General features: G+C 39.3%; 1 protein-coding gene across 3 annotated transcripts in view; it reads right to left on the reverse strand.

Moving 5' to 3' along the window:
* Positions 1 to 1,519: 1,519 nt before the first annotated feature.
* The window catches only part of eif4ba (eukaryotic translation initiation factor 4Ba), a 22,073-nt gene continuing 10,949 nt past the window's right edge, over positions 1,520 to 12,643 (reverse strand). Inside the window, exons 10-15 of one of the 3 annotated variants that reach the window (XM_026920791.3) lie at positions 11,345 to 11,433; positions 11,033 to 11,255; positions 10,600 to 10,643; positions 6,109 to 6,196; positions 5,651 to 5,723; positions 1,520 to 2,496 (exon numbers count right to left, since the gene is read on the reverse strand). In XM_026920791.3, coding sequence (XP_026776592.1) covers positions 2,419 to 2,496; positions 5,651 to 5,723; positions 6,109 to 6,196; positions 10,600 to 10,643; positions 11,033 to 11,255; positions 11,345 to 11,433 — 595 coding nt within the window. In that variant the 3' untranslated portion in view covers positions 1,520 to 2,418. The remainder of the gene's footprint in view (positions 2,497 to 5,650; positions 5,724 to 6,108; positions 6,197 to 10,599; positions 10,644 to 11,032; positions 11,256 to 11,344; positions 11,434 to 12,643) is intronic. The other 2 variants (XM_026920792.3, XM_026920793.3) reach the window with 2 other exon arrangements.

Below are 12,643 nucleotides of genomic sequence, written 5' to 3' on the forward strand. Positions count from 1 at the left end.
AAAATGGCAGCTGTGTGACGTTAAATCTATTAGTAGTAACTGCCAAAACATTAGAGAAGATCTCAGCAGGACAAAGGTACGTTTGCTACTAGAAACATCCTGTGTCGAGCTGATAATGTTACTTAGAGAGTAAAATAACAAACTATCTGACTGGGCGCGAAATCAAAGGCGCACTGGAGCCTGGATCTGCATCCAAAGTAATCGCAGAAGAAAAAAACAAAAACCTTTCTGGATTGGTCCTATATAGTTATACACTCTTGGGCCCAGATCTCAGAATAGATGGATGTGGGAGTGAGCAGCAGGAAGATGCTGAGAAAATGTCAGGGTCACACAGTGATGGACAACACACAAGCAGATGTCCAGGATGAGAACACTGGGTGCCTGTTCTCACTGCTGCCTCCAATGGCCCAGGCTGCTTTCTGTCACAGGCTGCTGTTCTAAGAGCTCTACTTAGGCTCCAGTGCCTGAACCCTTATTTATGAGACCTTGTAGCCTGGTGTTAAGGGCACATTCTTCAGCTGCAGTTCAAGGGACACAAAGAGGTTGCAAAGGATTCATGATTCATTTTCGCGGCAGGAATCTAAAAAGTGAAAACGATTGTAACAGCACAGCTCCTTGAAGAATCACTTGAATCAAACAGAATAAATTTAACTTAATCATCATGATACATGTTGAAAACAAGCAGTTTTATTTTAGGATGTGGCTTTTCATGCCCTGAGGTTAAACTGTAAATTCCTTGCATCCATTTGGGTTGAACTTGGCCTCTTTAAAAATATCCACACAATATGCTGATTGCAGAAACTCTACATTCCCATGGAGAGGGACGTGCAGCTCTGCTTGTTTTCATGGGAATCAGAGGTTACAAATGCCACGGAATCGCCGCTCAGCACTGCATCAAGGAAATACAAGTGTTTACACATGGATGTTGATGCTAACGCTGCTTTGCATTACCACAGATCATGTTCCTTTGAACCACACTGGCAAGAGCCATTGGGAATGAACTACAAGTATATTCTGACCTCAAAGCAAAGCACCAGTGCAGCAGACACAGGGCTCTTTATTAGGGATGTGGCTTTCAGGAAGAATAAAGTGCATGGCCTTTTGACTGTCTGTCTCCTCCACTTCCTGTAGATAAACTCAAAACTTCCTGTCTTTACAAGAAGAAACAGACCCCTGGCTTCTTTCATTTCTTCTGCTTCATGGAATATCAGTTTTCTCGATAGTTTAGACAAGCCATAGGCATGTGATTATTTCCAGAATCGGCTGTAGGGGTGTGCAGTCAGGTCCATTTATTCTCTGTGGTTTATGTTTCAAAAAGTAAATCCATGAGATTTGCTTTCATGTTTGAAAGTAACATCACAGTTATATTATCTAGAGGGTACAATTAAATATCTTTTGATGTGTAGATTTTAATCATTTTAGTGTAGACATATTCCATGTTAAATGTACTCCTTTGTTCTTCCTAGAAAGTTTCAACATAGCAGAAATGTAGAGTGTGAAACTATAGACTGCACAATAGTGACTGTTTTATTAAAACCTTTATTCAGAATGCACACAAACCATACTGGTCGTTTCAAAAAGCAATTTGTCACCAATGTTTAAAAGGACTTGATTAAGGGGCAAAATTTTGTAAATGACTAACAAGCTTTTAATCCTTTTAGATAGAAAACATTTGTTCTGAGGGCACAGCTGGCCACAGAGGTAGCTCAATAAACTCGTCCATGAGAATGGATCTGACTAAGGTTAGTTTATCCTGCAAAGTTTTTTTTTTTTTTTTTTTTGGGTGCAATGATGGAAGTTGCTAAACTGATATGTGGTGTGGAAATGGTTTGCTTTCTGCCTCCCAGTTAGTAAGTCATCCTCAATATAAGTCCCATATAATATGCTTTAAGACACAATTTTGCAAGATAAAATGCTGCTGAACAGATCATGCAGGTCCCAATGTCTCTAGAAGCACAGCATTCAGCTGTCCTATCAGTAAGGAGAGGAAAAAAAAAAAGAAAAAAAAAAAAAAGGCATAAACCCTGAAAAGCAACAAGACACTTGCCTTTGGTATGAACCTAACTTGTGTCATGCCCCACTTTTATAAACTAGTGCTAGAAATGTGATGTATACTGGAGCAGCTGCAACAATGGGATCACATTCTCTCATTTTAAACCTCACTTTTTTTTTTTTATTAGTTATATTTATCTTAGCCAACTTCCCATATACCCTATTATTTTAAAATGAGTCTGGTATTTGTCCCACTAGCTTCCGCTCAGTCCTGAAGAAGGTGGTTATAAGAGATTGCCATGTAATTTTACTGCTTCCTCAGGTTTTGCTTCAAGGGAGCAGAGCTGGGTCCTTCACTGCTGCATGGAAAAAGCTGTAGGATTAATTCATAATTCATTTTTGACCGACTTTCCTGCAGCAAATCTCTCATTCTCCATTCTCCTCGGCGTCATCTCCCTCGCCATCCATTAGTAAGGCTGCATATTTACTGGCTGAGCTGAATTTCTGCCAAAAGAGAGAGAAGATAAGATGTAACCAAACACTGACAAAAGTTTGATCATATTAAAGTCTTCCGAGTTGGGTACTTTGGTCAAATTAAAACAGTTGAAATAAATCAGGTTTTCAAACTATAAATGAGATTGAGATATGAGAGTATCAAAAATGGACTGACAGCTTAAGGTCTGAATCTTCTGAAGGAAAAGAAGAAATAAAAGCTTCTGCGAAACTTAGAGGTCTGTTAATGCAGATATTTGGTGCATTATTTGTACTTCAGTTACATTTTACATACCGTTGAGTACTCTGTAATCAGTAATATGACTCTGTAAACATATGACAGATCCCTATACAATATGACTTAATATTATGTGAAAATGAAAATGAAAGAAAACAAAACAAATTGACAGACACAGCTGTATAATGCCTAAACCTTACTTAGTTTCTCTTATATTTCTATCCATCTTCTACATTTAATCCATTTTTGCTTATCGACACAATCTTTTCAGTCCTAACAATGTATGGAATTCATGCCATCAGTCATTACCTTAATATTCCTAGTTAAATCATGACAGGATCGAGGGTGTAGTGATGAGTTCTATTTCACCTCGCAGTGGTAAGAATCACCTGGACACGTTCTTGTATCATGCACGCGTGTACCACGTGTGACGAATCATGCGCCATGGGCAACAAATCCCACCATCATACAGCCATATTTCGCTTTCTTTTTCTCATCTTATACACGTCTACACCTTATGGAGCTATCCACTTGGCAGCATGTGACTACGGTTGGATCTTTCTGTCCTCCAAAACTTCCTCTCATCTCATCTGCCTCGGTGAGTGTATTTTTAGAAATTTTCAAGTTGGACTGGATGGTTTTAGGCAATTCACAGCACCAAAAGCTCTCTTCCACTTGTTGGGACAGAATTTATTGTCACATTGCGAGGATTTTACTGAGTGCTTTAAAGAGGGATTTAGGCAGCTCATACTCTGTGGCGCACATTCTAGATAGACATTTATGAGATGAAATAGAACTGTGGTGCAATGAGCACAGGTCAGCTGCCAGGGTTCCTTGTCTTGGAAGTGGGTCACGTAACTGATCATGTGGTGAAGTCTGTAGTCCGTTGTGTTGCTATGAAATGGAGTTCAATGCCGGTGTTTGGTTGTGGTGTGGAATTCTGGGAGTTGTTACAAAAGCAGGTCACATAAGAGTCATTTTTCAGGTACCAAGTGATGCAGGTATATTTTTAAAATAAATTCAACTTAACTATACTTCTGCCAGTCATGTCTAAAGTATGTCAGCTAAGGTTTGCTCAAAAAAAATTAAAGCTACATTTTAGTGTTAAAGTGCATCGTAATTTATTATTATTGTATTTATTTTATAAGATTTGTTATATTTTCTTTATATTTATAATAAAATTAATTCTATTTATATTATATTTACAAGTTTATTTATTTATTTACTTATATTTTCTAATTTGTTTAGACAGTTAATTCCTTGTGTATATAGTTCTTGCTCAGTTCAGTTCATTCTTGCATATAAAATAATATGATTGGCATAGCTGACGAAGTTGTCGTTTAGGGCTCCCATATGTAAAGAAAAGGCCCTGGCAATTATACAATTAGCCAACCATGTGGCAGCGGCACAATGCATAAAGTCATACAGATACAGGTCAAGAGCTTCAGAATGGGGAAAATGCGATCTCTGTGACTTTGTCTTTGTTGCATGGTTGTTGGTGCCAGATGAGCTGGTCTGAGGATTTAAGAAACTGCTGATCTCCAGGGATTTTCATGCACAACAGTCTCTAGCATTTACACAGCATGGTCCAAAAAACCCCAAAAAACATCCAGTGTGTGGCAGAAATGCAGTTGATGAGGGACGTTAGAGGAGAATGGCCAGGCTGTTTTGAAGTGACCGGAAGGCTACAATAACTCAAACAGTCCCTCTTTACAACCATGGTGAGCAGAAAAGCATCTCAGAATGCACAACATGTTGAACCTTGAGGTGGAAGGGCTACAGCCAAAGACCACATCAGGTTCTACTCCTGTGAGCCAAGAACAGGAATCTGAGGCTACAGTGGGCACAGACTCCCCAAAACTGGACAAAAAGATTGGAAAAACATCACCATGGACCCAGCCTGTCTTGTGTCAACAGGCTGGTGGTGGTGTTGAATGGAGTGGGGAATGTTTTTTTGCCACAAACTGGAACCCTTACTAGTACTCAGCATTGCTTAAATGCCACAGCATATACCTATCTATCCAATTACTGTTGCTCACCACATGCAACCCTTTATGGCCACAATCTTATAATGCCTACTTCCAGCATGATAAGACCCCATGCAACAAAGCACAAGTCACTGCAAACTGGTTCCATGCACACAATGACTTCAGCGTAATTCGGTGGCCTTCTCAGAGCATGTTGCTCACAAATCTGCAGCAATTATGTGATGTAATCAAGTCAACATGGACCAGAATCTCAAAGGAATGCATCTAAAACCTTTGGGAATCCAAGCCACAAAGAATTGAGGCTGTTCTGAGAGCAAAGGGAGGCCCTACCCAGTATTAGTATGGTTTTCCTAATAGTGGCCAGTGAGTATAATCATTTGAATTGATGATGGTGTTTTGTTTGGAGAGCCCAACTCTGAACAACAATTAGCAGCTTCTGACCGACCGCTGACATGAGGTAGTAGATTCAGCCTTCTCAAGTTCATTAGTCTTAATCATGTTCAACATCTGCCCCTTTTTCGCTCTAAAACAACCACACAAATATTATATGAATTAGAAATATTCACTCCTAATCTCATATGTAAAGCACACACTCTACGGTTTTTTTTTTTTTTTTTGCAGGAATTTTTCACAAAAGCAAATAATTTGGAGCCTGGCAGCAAGTTCAGACTAATTAGGTTTCATATGTATGGTTTACATTTAAGACTCAATATTGCAATAAGCTGTGAAATATTGATTTTAACAGAACAAGCTTAATTATAGCCACCTCTCCACTTCTTCTTACTGAATAAAAATGATAAACACAAACTGTAATCACACAGCAGCTATCCATTTGAGAATATTTGGACAAAGACACAGGCACACCCAGAGGCAAAAATATATAAGGTCATGGGACAGGAGGTCACACCCAGAGAAAGTGCCTTAGAGCTCTGTCACTCACAGGACTGGGAGATTCCTCATATTTCTTTGGCCCTGGTGCTGGTCTGAGATCTCGCTCTCTTCTGACGTCCTTTCTACAAGCAACGTAGAACAGACTGAAACAGCAGTCTCTGGCATGCATGTAAAGCCACACTTAGTCTGATGGCTAAAAACTTCTAACTCTTTTCTTGAGGGTTTTACTTGACATACTGAAGGCTGGGTGGTTCAATGTACATCAGGGATGAACCATTTCAGATACAGGTCAAAGTTCCCAAGTTACTGAAAATTGGGCTTAGATGCAGCATACGATGCAGAACAATTAGATAGTGCTGGTAATGTGGATATAAAATTACAAGGCATGGAATTGTAATGCCACAAGGGAACAATTTTGTAAGTATTCATTTGAGATGTAAGGGTAGCTGCAAATTGACTCTAGTTCTGTTTGTCCCATGGCCAATATTCTACTCAGTAGAGGCTAACCTGTCTGTTTCCTTGCGCCGGTCTCTCCCTGCTGCTGGAGCTGTAGCCCCGCCGCGGCCCCGACGTGGACCATCTCCCCTGTTCTCATCTGCAAGGAGAGTTTGCATGTACAGCAATGTGCAGTTAGACAGTTAAAGCCGTTACCCAGTAAAGGGCTGCACTAATTCCTTAGCACTAATATTGTATTGCTACAGCTGGAATGCAACAATACATATGTATTGCAGGTAATATTCAGTGAAATGCAATTTCTCTTCAAAATCTGTGGTAATGACTAAGAGCTCTGTAAATACTGTGATGCATGCCTACACTGTCCAGTCAAATCTATGCATCCCATACATACATACTGTAGAAACAGGAGATATTCTCATTTTAAATATCTTGTGTTTAACATTTGTTCTCTTTCAAGTGTGTGTTTCAGTATCTCACTATGGGACACACCCCCTCATTCTGTCCCCGAGAAGCAATATTCATTACCCCAGCTGAGATTTGCTGGCAGACATGATGCAAGGTCCTCTACTCAGTCTAAAACATCTTGCTTTCAAAAGCTTCTCAAACAACAAGCACAAGAGACATGTTTAGCTGAACTGTTCATAGTGTGAGCTAACCACCTGTCACCACATGTTGCCTGCCTTGGCACCATCTTACCTCACAGACAATATTCTCTGCTTTTGCATGTCTCCAAAAAGTAGTATTTGCCTACTAGCTACCACATTATGCTGTGCTCCAAAAAAAAAAAAAAAAAAAAATGTCAACAGAAGAATTCTTCCTCACCCAGGAACACATGGTCAAGATGTGAAAAAGAATTAGAAAAGAAAAGTTTTTATACAAGAAATGCAAAGTTCATGTGCACATCCACACACACTCCCATATAACAATCACAGGATGCAGCTCGATGCAGTCCACAATGCAGGCTCAAGTCGAACCACAAGAGGACCCCAGTACAGCTGAAATGCTCACTAACAGAGAAAGTTATTGCAACAATTATTTGGGCTTTAAGCAATGTAACCAAGGGTTTTGAAAGAAAAAATAATTTCTCTGAAAGAATAAATCAGCAATAAGAGCAATATTTCCTGAGGAGAGCCAACATGGCCTTTACTCAAGGTTTGGTTCCCAAGCCAGAAGAGTGCGCTGCGCACACTGAACAGTTACTTAAGAAAGTGCAGCATATTGAGGCTTGGAGCTTTGATATGGTTTGTGCATCCCGTCAATCCCCATCTTTGCTATGTGGACCTAAAGGAAACATACTTTCATATCCATATCTTTCCAACAAATATTTGTTGCTCCTGTTCGGCCTGTCACTGAGTCTGTGGGTATTTATAAAATGTACAAAAGCAGCAACAGCAGCGATCCTGACCAGGGAAGTAAAGCGGACGGAAAGCATTCTCTACCATTAAGTATACCTGGCTGAAATTTAGGCTTGCCACTGTAGGTTTGGGAACATGACAGTGGGCCAACAGCCCCTTATTTGTTGGTGCACGAGACGGGCACTTTAACTCAAAGGACTGTCAAACCCTTGAATGATCCATGGGACTTGAGTAAGGGCTGCTAAATATTTTCTCATCCCCTCTTTGCACATCTGGATCAAGTAGATCCCAAGGTTATTTCTCTAAAAATGGAGTCTGTAAAAACTGTTAGTCACATCCATACTTTGCCAGTTAACCCATCATGTATGCAATTTCTGCTGGGTGATGCTCAGTGAAATCTAATCCTGCATTTATCAATATCTAGTTTATCTATATGTTGATAAAGCGCCACCTGATTCAATTACACACCTTCCATCGTCACCCCCCTTCACCTCCAAAGAAAAGATGAAACTGGTGGTTGACAGAACAGCAGAGATCAAGACTTTTGTTCAGCTATTTGTGTCACTTGGGTAAACTGGTCAGAAAACAGGATCGTGGAGGTTACTTTAGCTTATTCCTGCAGGGGGATGCAGTCTCCTGTGGGTTTGCATGCTAAATCCACTTGGGAATTGACCACATCCTGGGCCTTGTTCCAGAGAATATCAGTTGATGATGTGTGTGTAGCAGCAAGCTGGTCATCACATTTGGCACTGCCCTTTGAAATAAGCCTGGCTGGCAATTCAAGAGTCACAGTATGCCACAATGAAATACTGAAATGCTCTTGAAAGAGAACTTTTGGTTATGAATGAATCTCCAGTTCTCTTATGAGTGAGATTTCTTACTGGACCACCCTCTTTCTGTAAAGCGAGGAAGAGGTGGGCTTATCAAGACTGAATAGATGACACCGTTTCACAATTAATATCTGCCATTATGGCTAAAGTAAAGGAATATTGCTTCCAGGGGACAGTCTGAAGGAGTGTGTCCAATACTGAGATACCTCACTCCTGCTACCAGAGAAAAAAAATCAATAAAAGTGGGCAATAAAGCGGATTCCAATATACCACAATATTACCTGCCATTATTTAATTAAACACTTAATATTTGAACGCATCATAACACTTAGATTTTTGGAAGACATTTACAATAGTTTTATCAGAAGAGAAAAATAATAGATTATGATTCATTTCTCATAGAAAGAAGTCATTTTTGGTCATAGCACCACATAAATCTATTAATGCAATCTATTTACAAAAGAGAGTCAAACCAACTATTTACTTATTTACAAAATACTATAATTTCTATTTCTGCTGACAAAAAGAAGCTGTGGTAGTGAGTTGCTGGGAAATAGACATGAAGGAAAACAGTAACGGCTGGAATAGTTCACGTTTATTACTTGCAGATATAGCCAAGAAGAGAGTTTAAAGCTGATTTATATTCGCAGTTACACATTTGCAAGATGGCCGCTGTGCGTTTCCTGTGGTCGTTTGGTGCATCGCCTGTGCACGTCCTCAGAAATTAACACAATGCATCCTTATGGTTCAATACCAAAACTGAATAGTGGAAGCAGTATATCACCATGAAACACTGTGTCTGAAACTGAATAAACAATGTCTCAAATCATGTATTTATGTACTATTCTAGACTGTTATCAATTATTAACACTAACCAGTTTTCATATTAGTTAGTACCAATAATTAAAAACCTCTTAAATCTACCAAAAAGTCTGTTTTGAATACCAGTCTTCTGGGTTTTCTAGATTAGTGAATGTTTTTCAATGTACGGTGAGGGTTTTTGATTTGAGACACAGATCACGACAACAATCACCAACGACAGAAAGATTTACAACAGACCGTAAAACTCTCCTAACATCGCAGTACACGAAATTGCCAAAAATAAAAGCTGAAATTGGAAACCAGATGGACAGAAATGTTTTGGCTCTGCTATGCCATCGAGTGGATGTCGATTTATCATCCAGATGTATATAAGATACGCAAGCGAGTATGTGAACAATGCCTCTAGCGTAGAGGCTGCACGTGTGGATGTACGCATTGTGAAAGTGAAGTATTTTTGCGCTTTAATACGAAAAACAAAGTAGTGTGTGAGAGGGACAAACAATGGTGATCATAGATCCTTGGGACTTTACATACTGGTGATTGGACCAAACCTGCTTTCTCGATTCGTATAATCAGAATCAAATGCAGAATAGTCATTAACTTGTGCTCTAAAAGTCACTAGATTGTCTAGACTCTTGTTCTTTTTTTTTTTTTTTTTTTTTTTTTTAAAATAAAGTGGCTAAAGCATCCACAATACTGCAAAATATAGGAAAAGTCTGTATCTATACAAAAAGCTACTCATGTAATCATGTCTCTCCTTAATCTTTCAGGATTGGAGTGGAAGACTGTGCATATACACAGAAAAACTCTGTACTATACTTTACATATGTATAATGTCAGTAAAGATTCTTTCTTTTTCTGTTTGTTTTTTTTTTTTAACTGGAAAAAAAATCAAGGGGCTTAATAAAGCATTTATGCAATGTGTAACCAATGCATAAGCAACAGGATACAAGTGATACACTATATGGCCAAAAGTTTGTGGACACATGACCATCACAACCATATGTGCACATGTTCCAGATGTTGTGCCCCACTGCTGTTATAACAACATCCACTCTTCTGGGAAGGCTTTCCACTAGATTTTGGAGCACATCTGTGGGAATTTGTGCTCATTCAGCCATTGATGTGGGGGGAGGAGTCCTGGGGTGCAGTCGGCGTTCCAGTTCATCCCAAACGTGTTCAGTGGGGTTGAGGTCAGGGCTCTGTGCAGGCCGCTTGAGTTCTTCCACTCCAACCTTGGCAAACCATGTCTTCATGGCTTCTTAGTCCCAGTGGAGGGACATTGTAATGCTCCAGCATACAAAGACATTCTAAGCCAATCATGTGAAACATCTGCCGTCATGGCTAATGTAAAGGAATATTGCTTCCAGGGGACAGTCTGAGGGAGCGTAATGCTCAGACTTTGTGGCAACAGTTTGGGGAAGGCCCACATATGGGTGTGATGGTCAAATATTTTGGCCATTTAATGTACATCATTCATAATTGTGCTCTTTCATGGTTGATTCAACCGTTTTTCTCAAAACTCTTGATCTTACCTTTGACTTTCTGGGGGACTCTCTCATCAGCTGAGCTTGTAGAGCTGAAATCAGACAGGCCAAAATGACTGCAGTCAAACTCATTGTTCTTGACAAGTAGCATTAGAAATAGAACTCTCAATAGTATCATAATGAGATATGCCTCCATAAACAGAAAATCAAAAAATAAATAGCCCCCAAATTAATTTACTTATTTTATTGGATAATTATAATTCTCTAGCTTATTAACTAAATGCTTGTTTTATTTTTCTATAGTTTAGCAATAAAAAAAATTTATGAAAAACCATTAATCCACCACTCCAATGGCTACAGTGTGTTAATAAACTTAGCACTTCAAATGAGTGCTAGGTCTGCAATTTCTGCTGAACACTGGGTGGAATGTTTCAGACCTTTTCAGGTAGTATATTTCAGATATGAGTGTTTGGACTCTGACCTTTTGGGAGGACCAGGTTTCACCTCGTTCTCGGTGGAGCCACTGCTCATGGCACTTCTCTTCGCCCAGGCATTCTCTTTAGGGGGAGGGGCTGGGACCACCTTCAGGGGAAGCCCATCCTGCTTTGAAGATGAGGCATGGCTTCCTGGAGAGGGTGGCTCATCGTCACGCCCGCTGAAAACCTCATTCTCCAAAGAGCGCTCGCTTTCTCGGCGCCTTGAGCCTGCAATAGGAGGAGTGAGTTTTCTTTCAAATAATAATAATAACAATAATGTATGATTAGCTCAATTATGATAATGAGCCAATATGCACCTCTGCTAGTGGTGTTTCCTGGTTGTGATGACTCGCTTCCTGTTCGTGAGCGTTCTGTTGCTTGGTCCTCACTTCGCCAACTAGGATGTCTGAATGTGTAGAAAAGAAAAGAGGGCCGAATAAACTTTTTGCCCTCTAGTTAATAACTTTCATATGCTTTCACTCCAAAAAGCCATCAGTTCTGTTTTCATTTCAAAATATGATCATTATTAAGGATTAAGGCTAATTTCACTGAAGACAATTAAACTATGAAGTCTGCAAAAGTCATTTTAGAGGAGACAGTACAATACTGTTACTACAAGTCAAACACCAGACACACAGCCAAAAAGTAATTACTTCTTGTCTGTGCTGTGAGTCCTCTCTGCAAATAGCCTTCTACAATCAAGATGTTGCTCTTACAATACTACATTGGGATGAAAACAATGAATAACTTTTGATCAATTTAATCCTCACATATCCCTACAGTAGGTGTGGACAAACAATGGCCAGCAGGTCAATACATCAGACCACTGACATTCCAGACATCCAGTATTTATGAAGTTCTGATCAGTATCTGATATTTTGGGAGAGATAGCAAAGTATTTTGCCAATTTTGCAGCACATGAGCTCAGATGAGGGTGTGTCTAGCTTTTAACACTGTTAGGCCCACTAACACAATGCTGCCGTCTACTGGACATATTTTGAACTACAATAGTGAGGATGCTTATAGCCCAGTGTTTTTAACCCAATCTTTGTCCAGTGCATCTGTAGCATATGCATGATTGCAACAGACAACAGCTGACATGTTCCCCATACTGAAAATGTTGACTCAAAACTCAGTAGAAGTCTGAGGGCAGACAACCTAAGGAAACAAAGTCACTGAAAGGCAGAATTATAGACATTAAGAGCTAACCTTGCAAATCCAAATTAAAAACAAACAACTAATAAAATAAATGTAGAAAAATATGTTTCACATGAATATTTTTGATTTCCATTAAATGTGAATTTCAATTAAACAGTAAAAGTATTTTATAAAGTATAAGTAAAATTGTATTTATAGTACAGTATTCCCTTAAATTACATAACATTAATATTTTTTGTTATGGTTTTTAATGTTTTTTTAATGTTGTAGAGAATAAGAGAATAAGCAGAGGGAATGTCTCTGCTCAAAACCCCACCAACAGGAAAACCCCCTTTCTCATGGCTGCCTTCATGGCTTCACCGCTCAGAGTCTGTATTACCTGCTACTTAGCACAGAACTTAGCACTTCTGTACAAAATGAAGTACTTGCATGCAATATATAAATATCTCTACTGTAAA

The sequence above is a fragment of the Pangasianodon hypophthalmus genome, chromosome 16, assembly GCF_027358585.1.
Source record: "Pangasianodon hypophthalmus isolate fPanHyp1 chromosome 16, fPanHyp1.pri, whole genome shotgun sequence".
In the NCBI taxonomy this organism is placed as follows: domain Eukaryota; kingdom Metazoa; phylum Chordata; class Actinopteri; order Siluriformes; family Pangasiidae; genus Pangasianodon; species Pangasianodon hypophthalmus.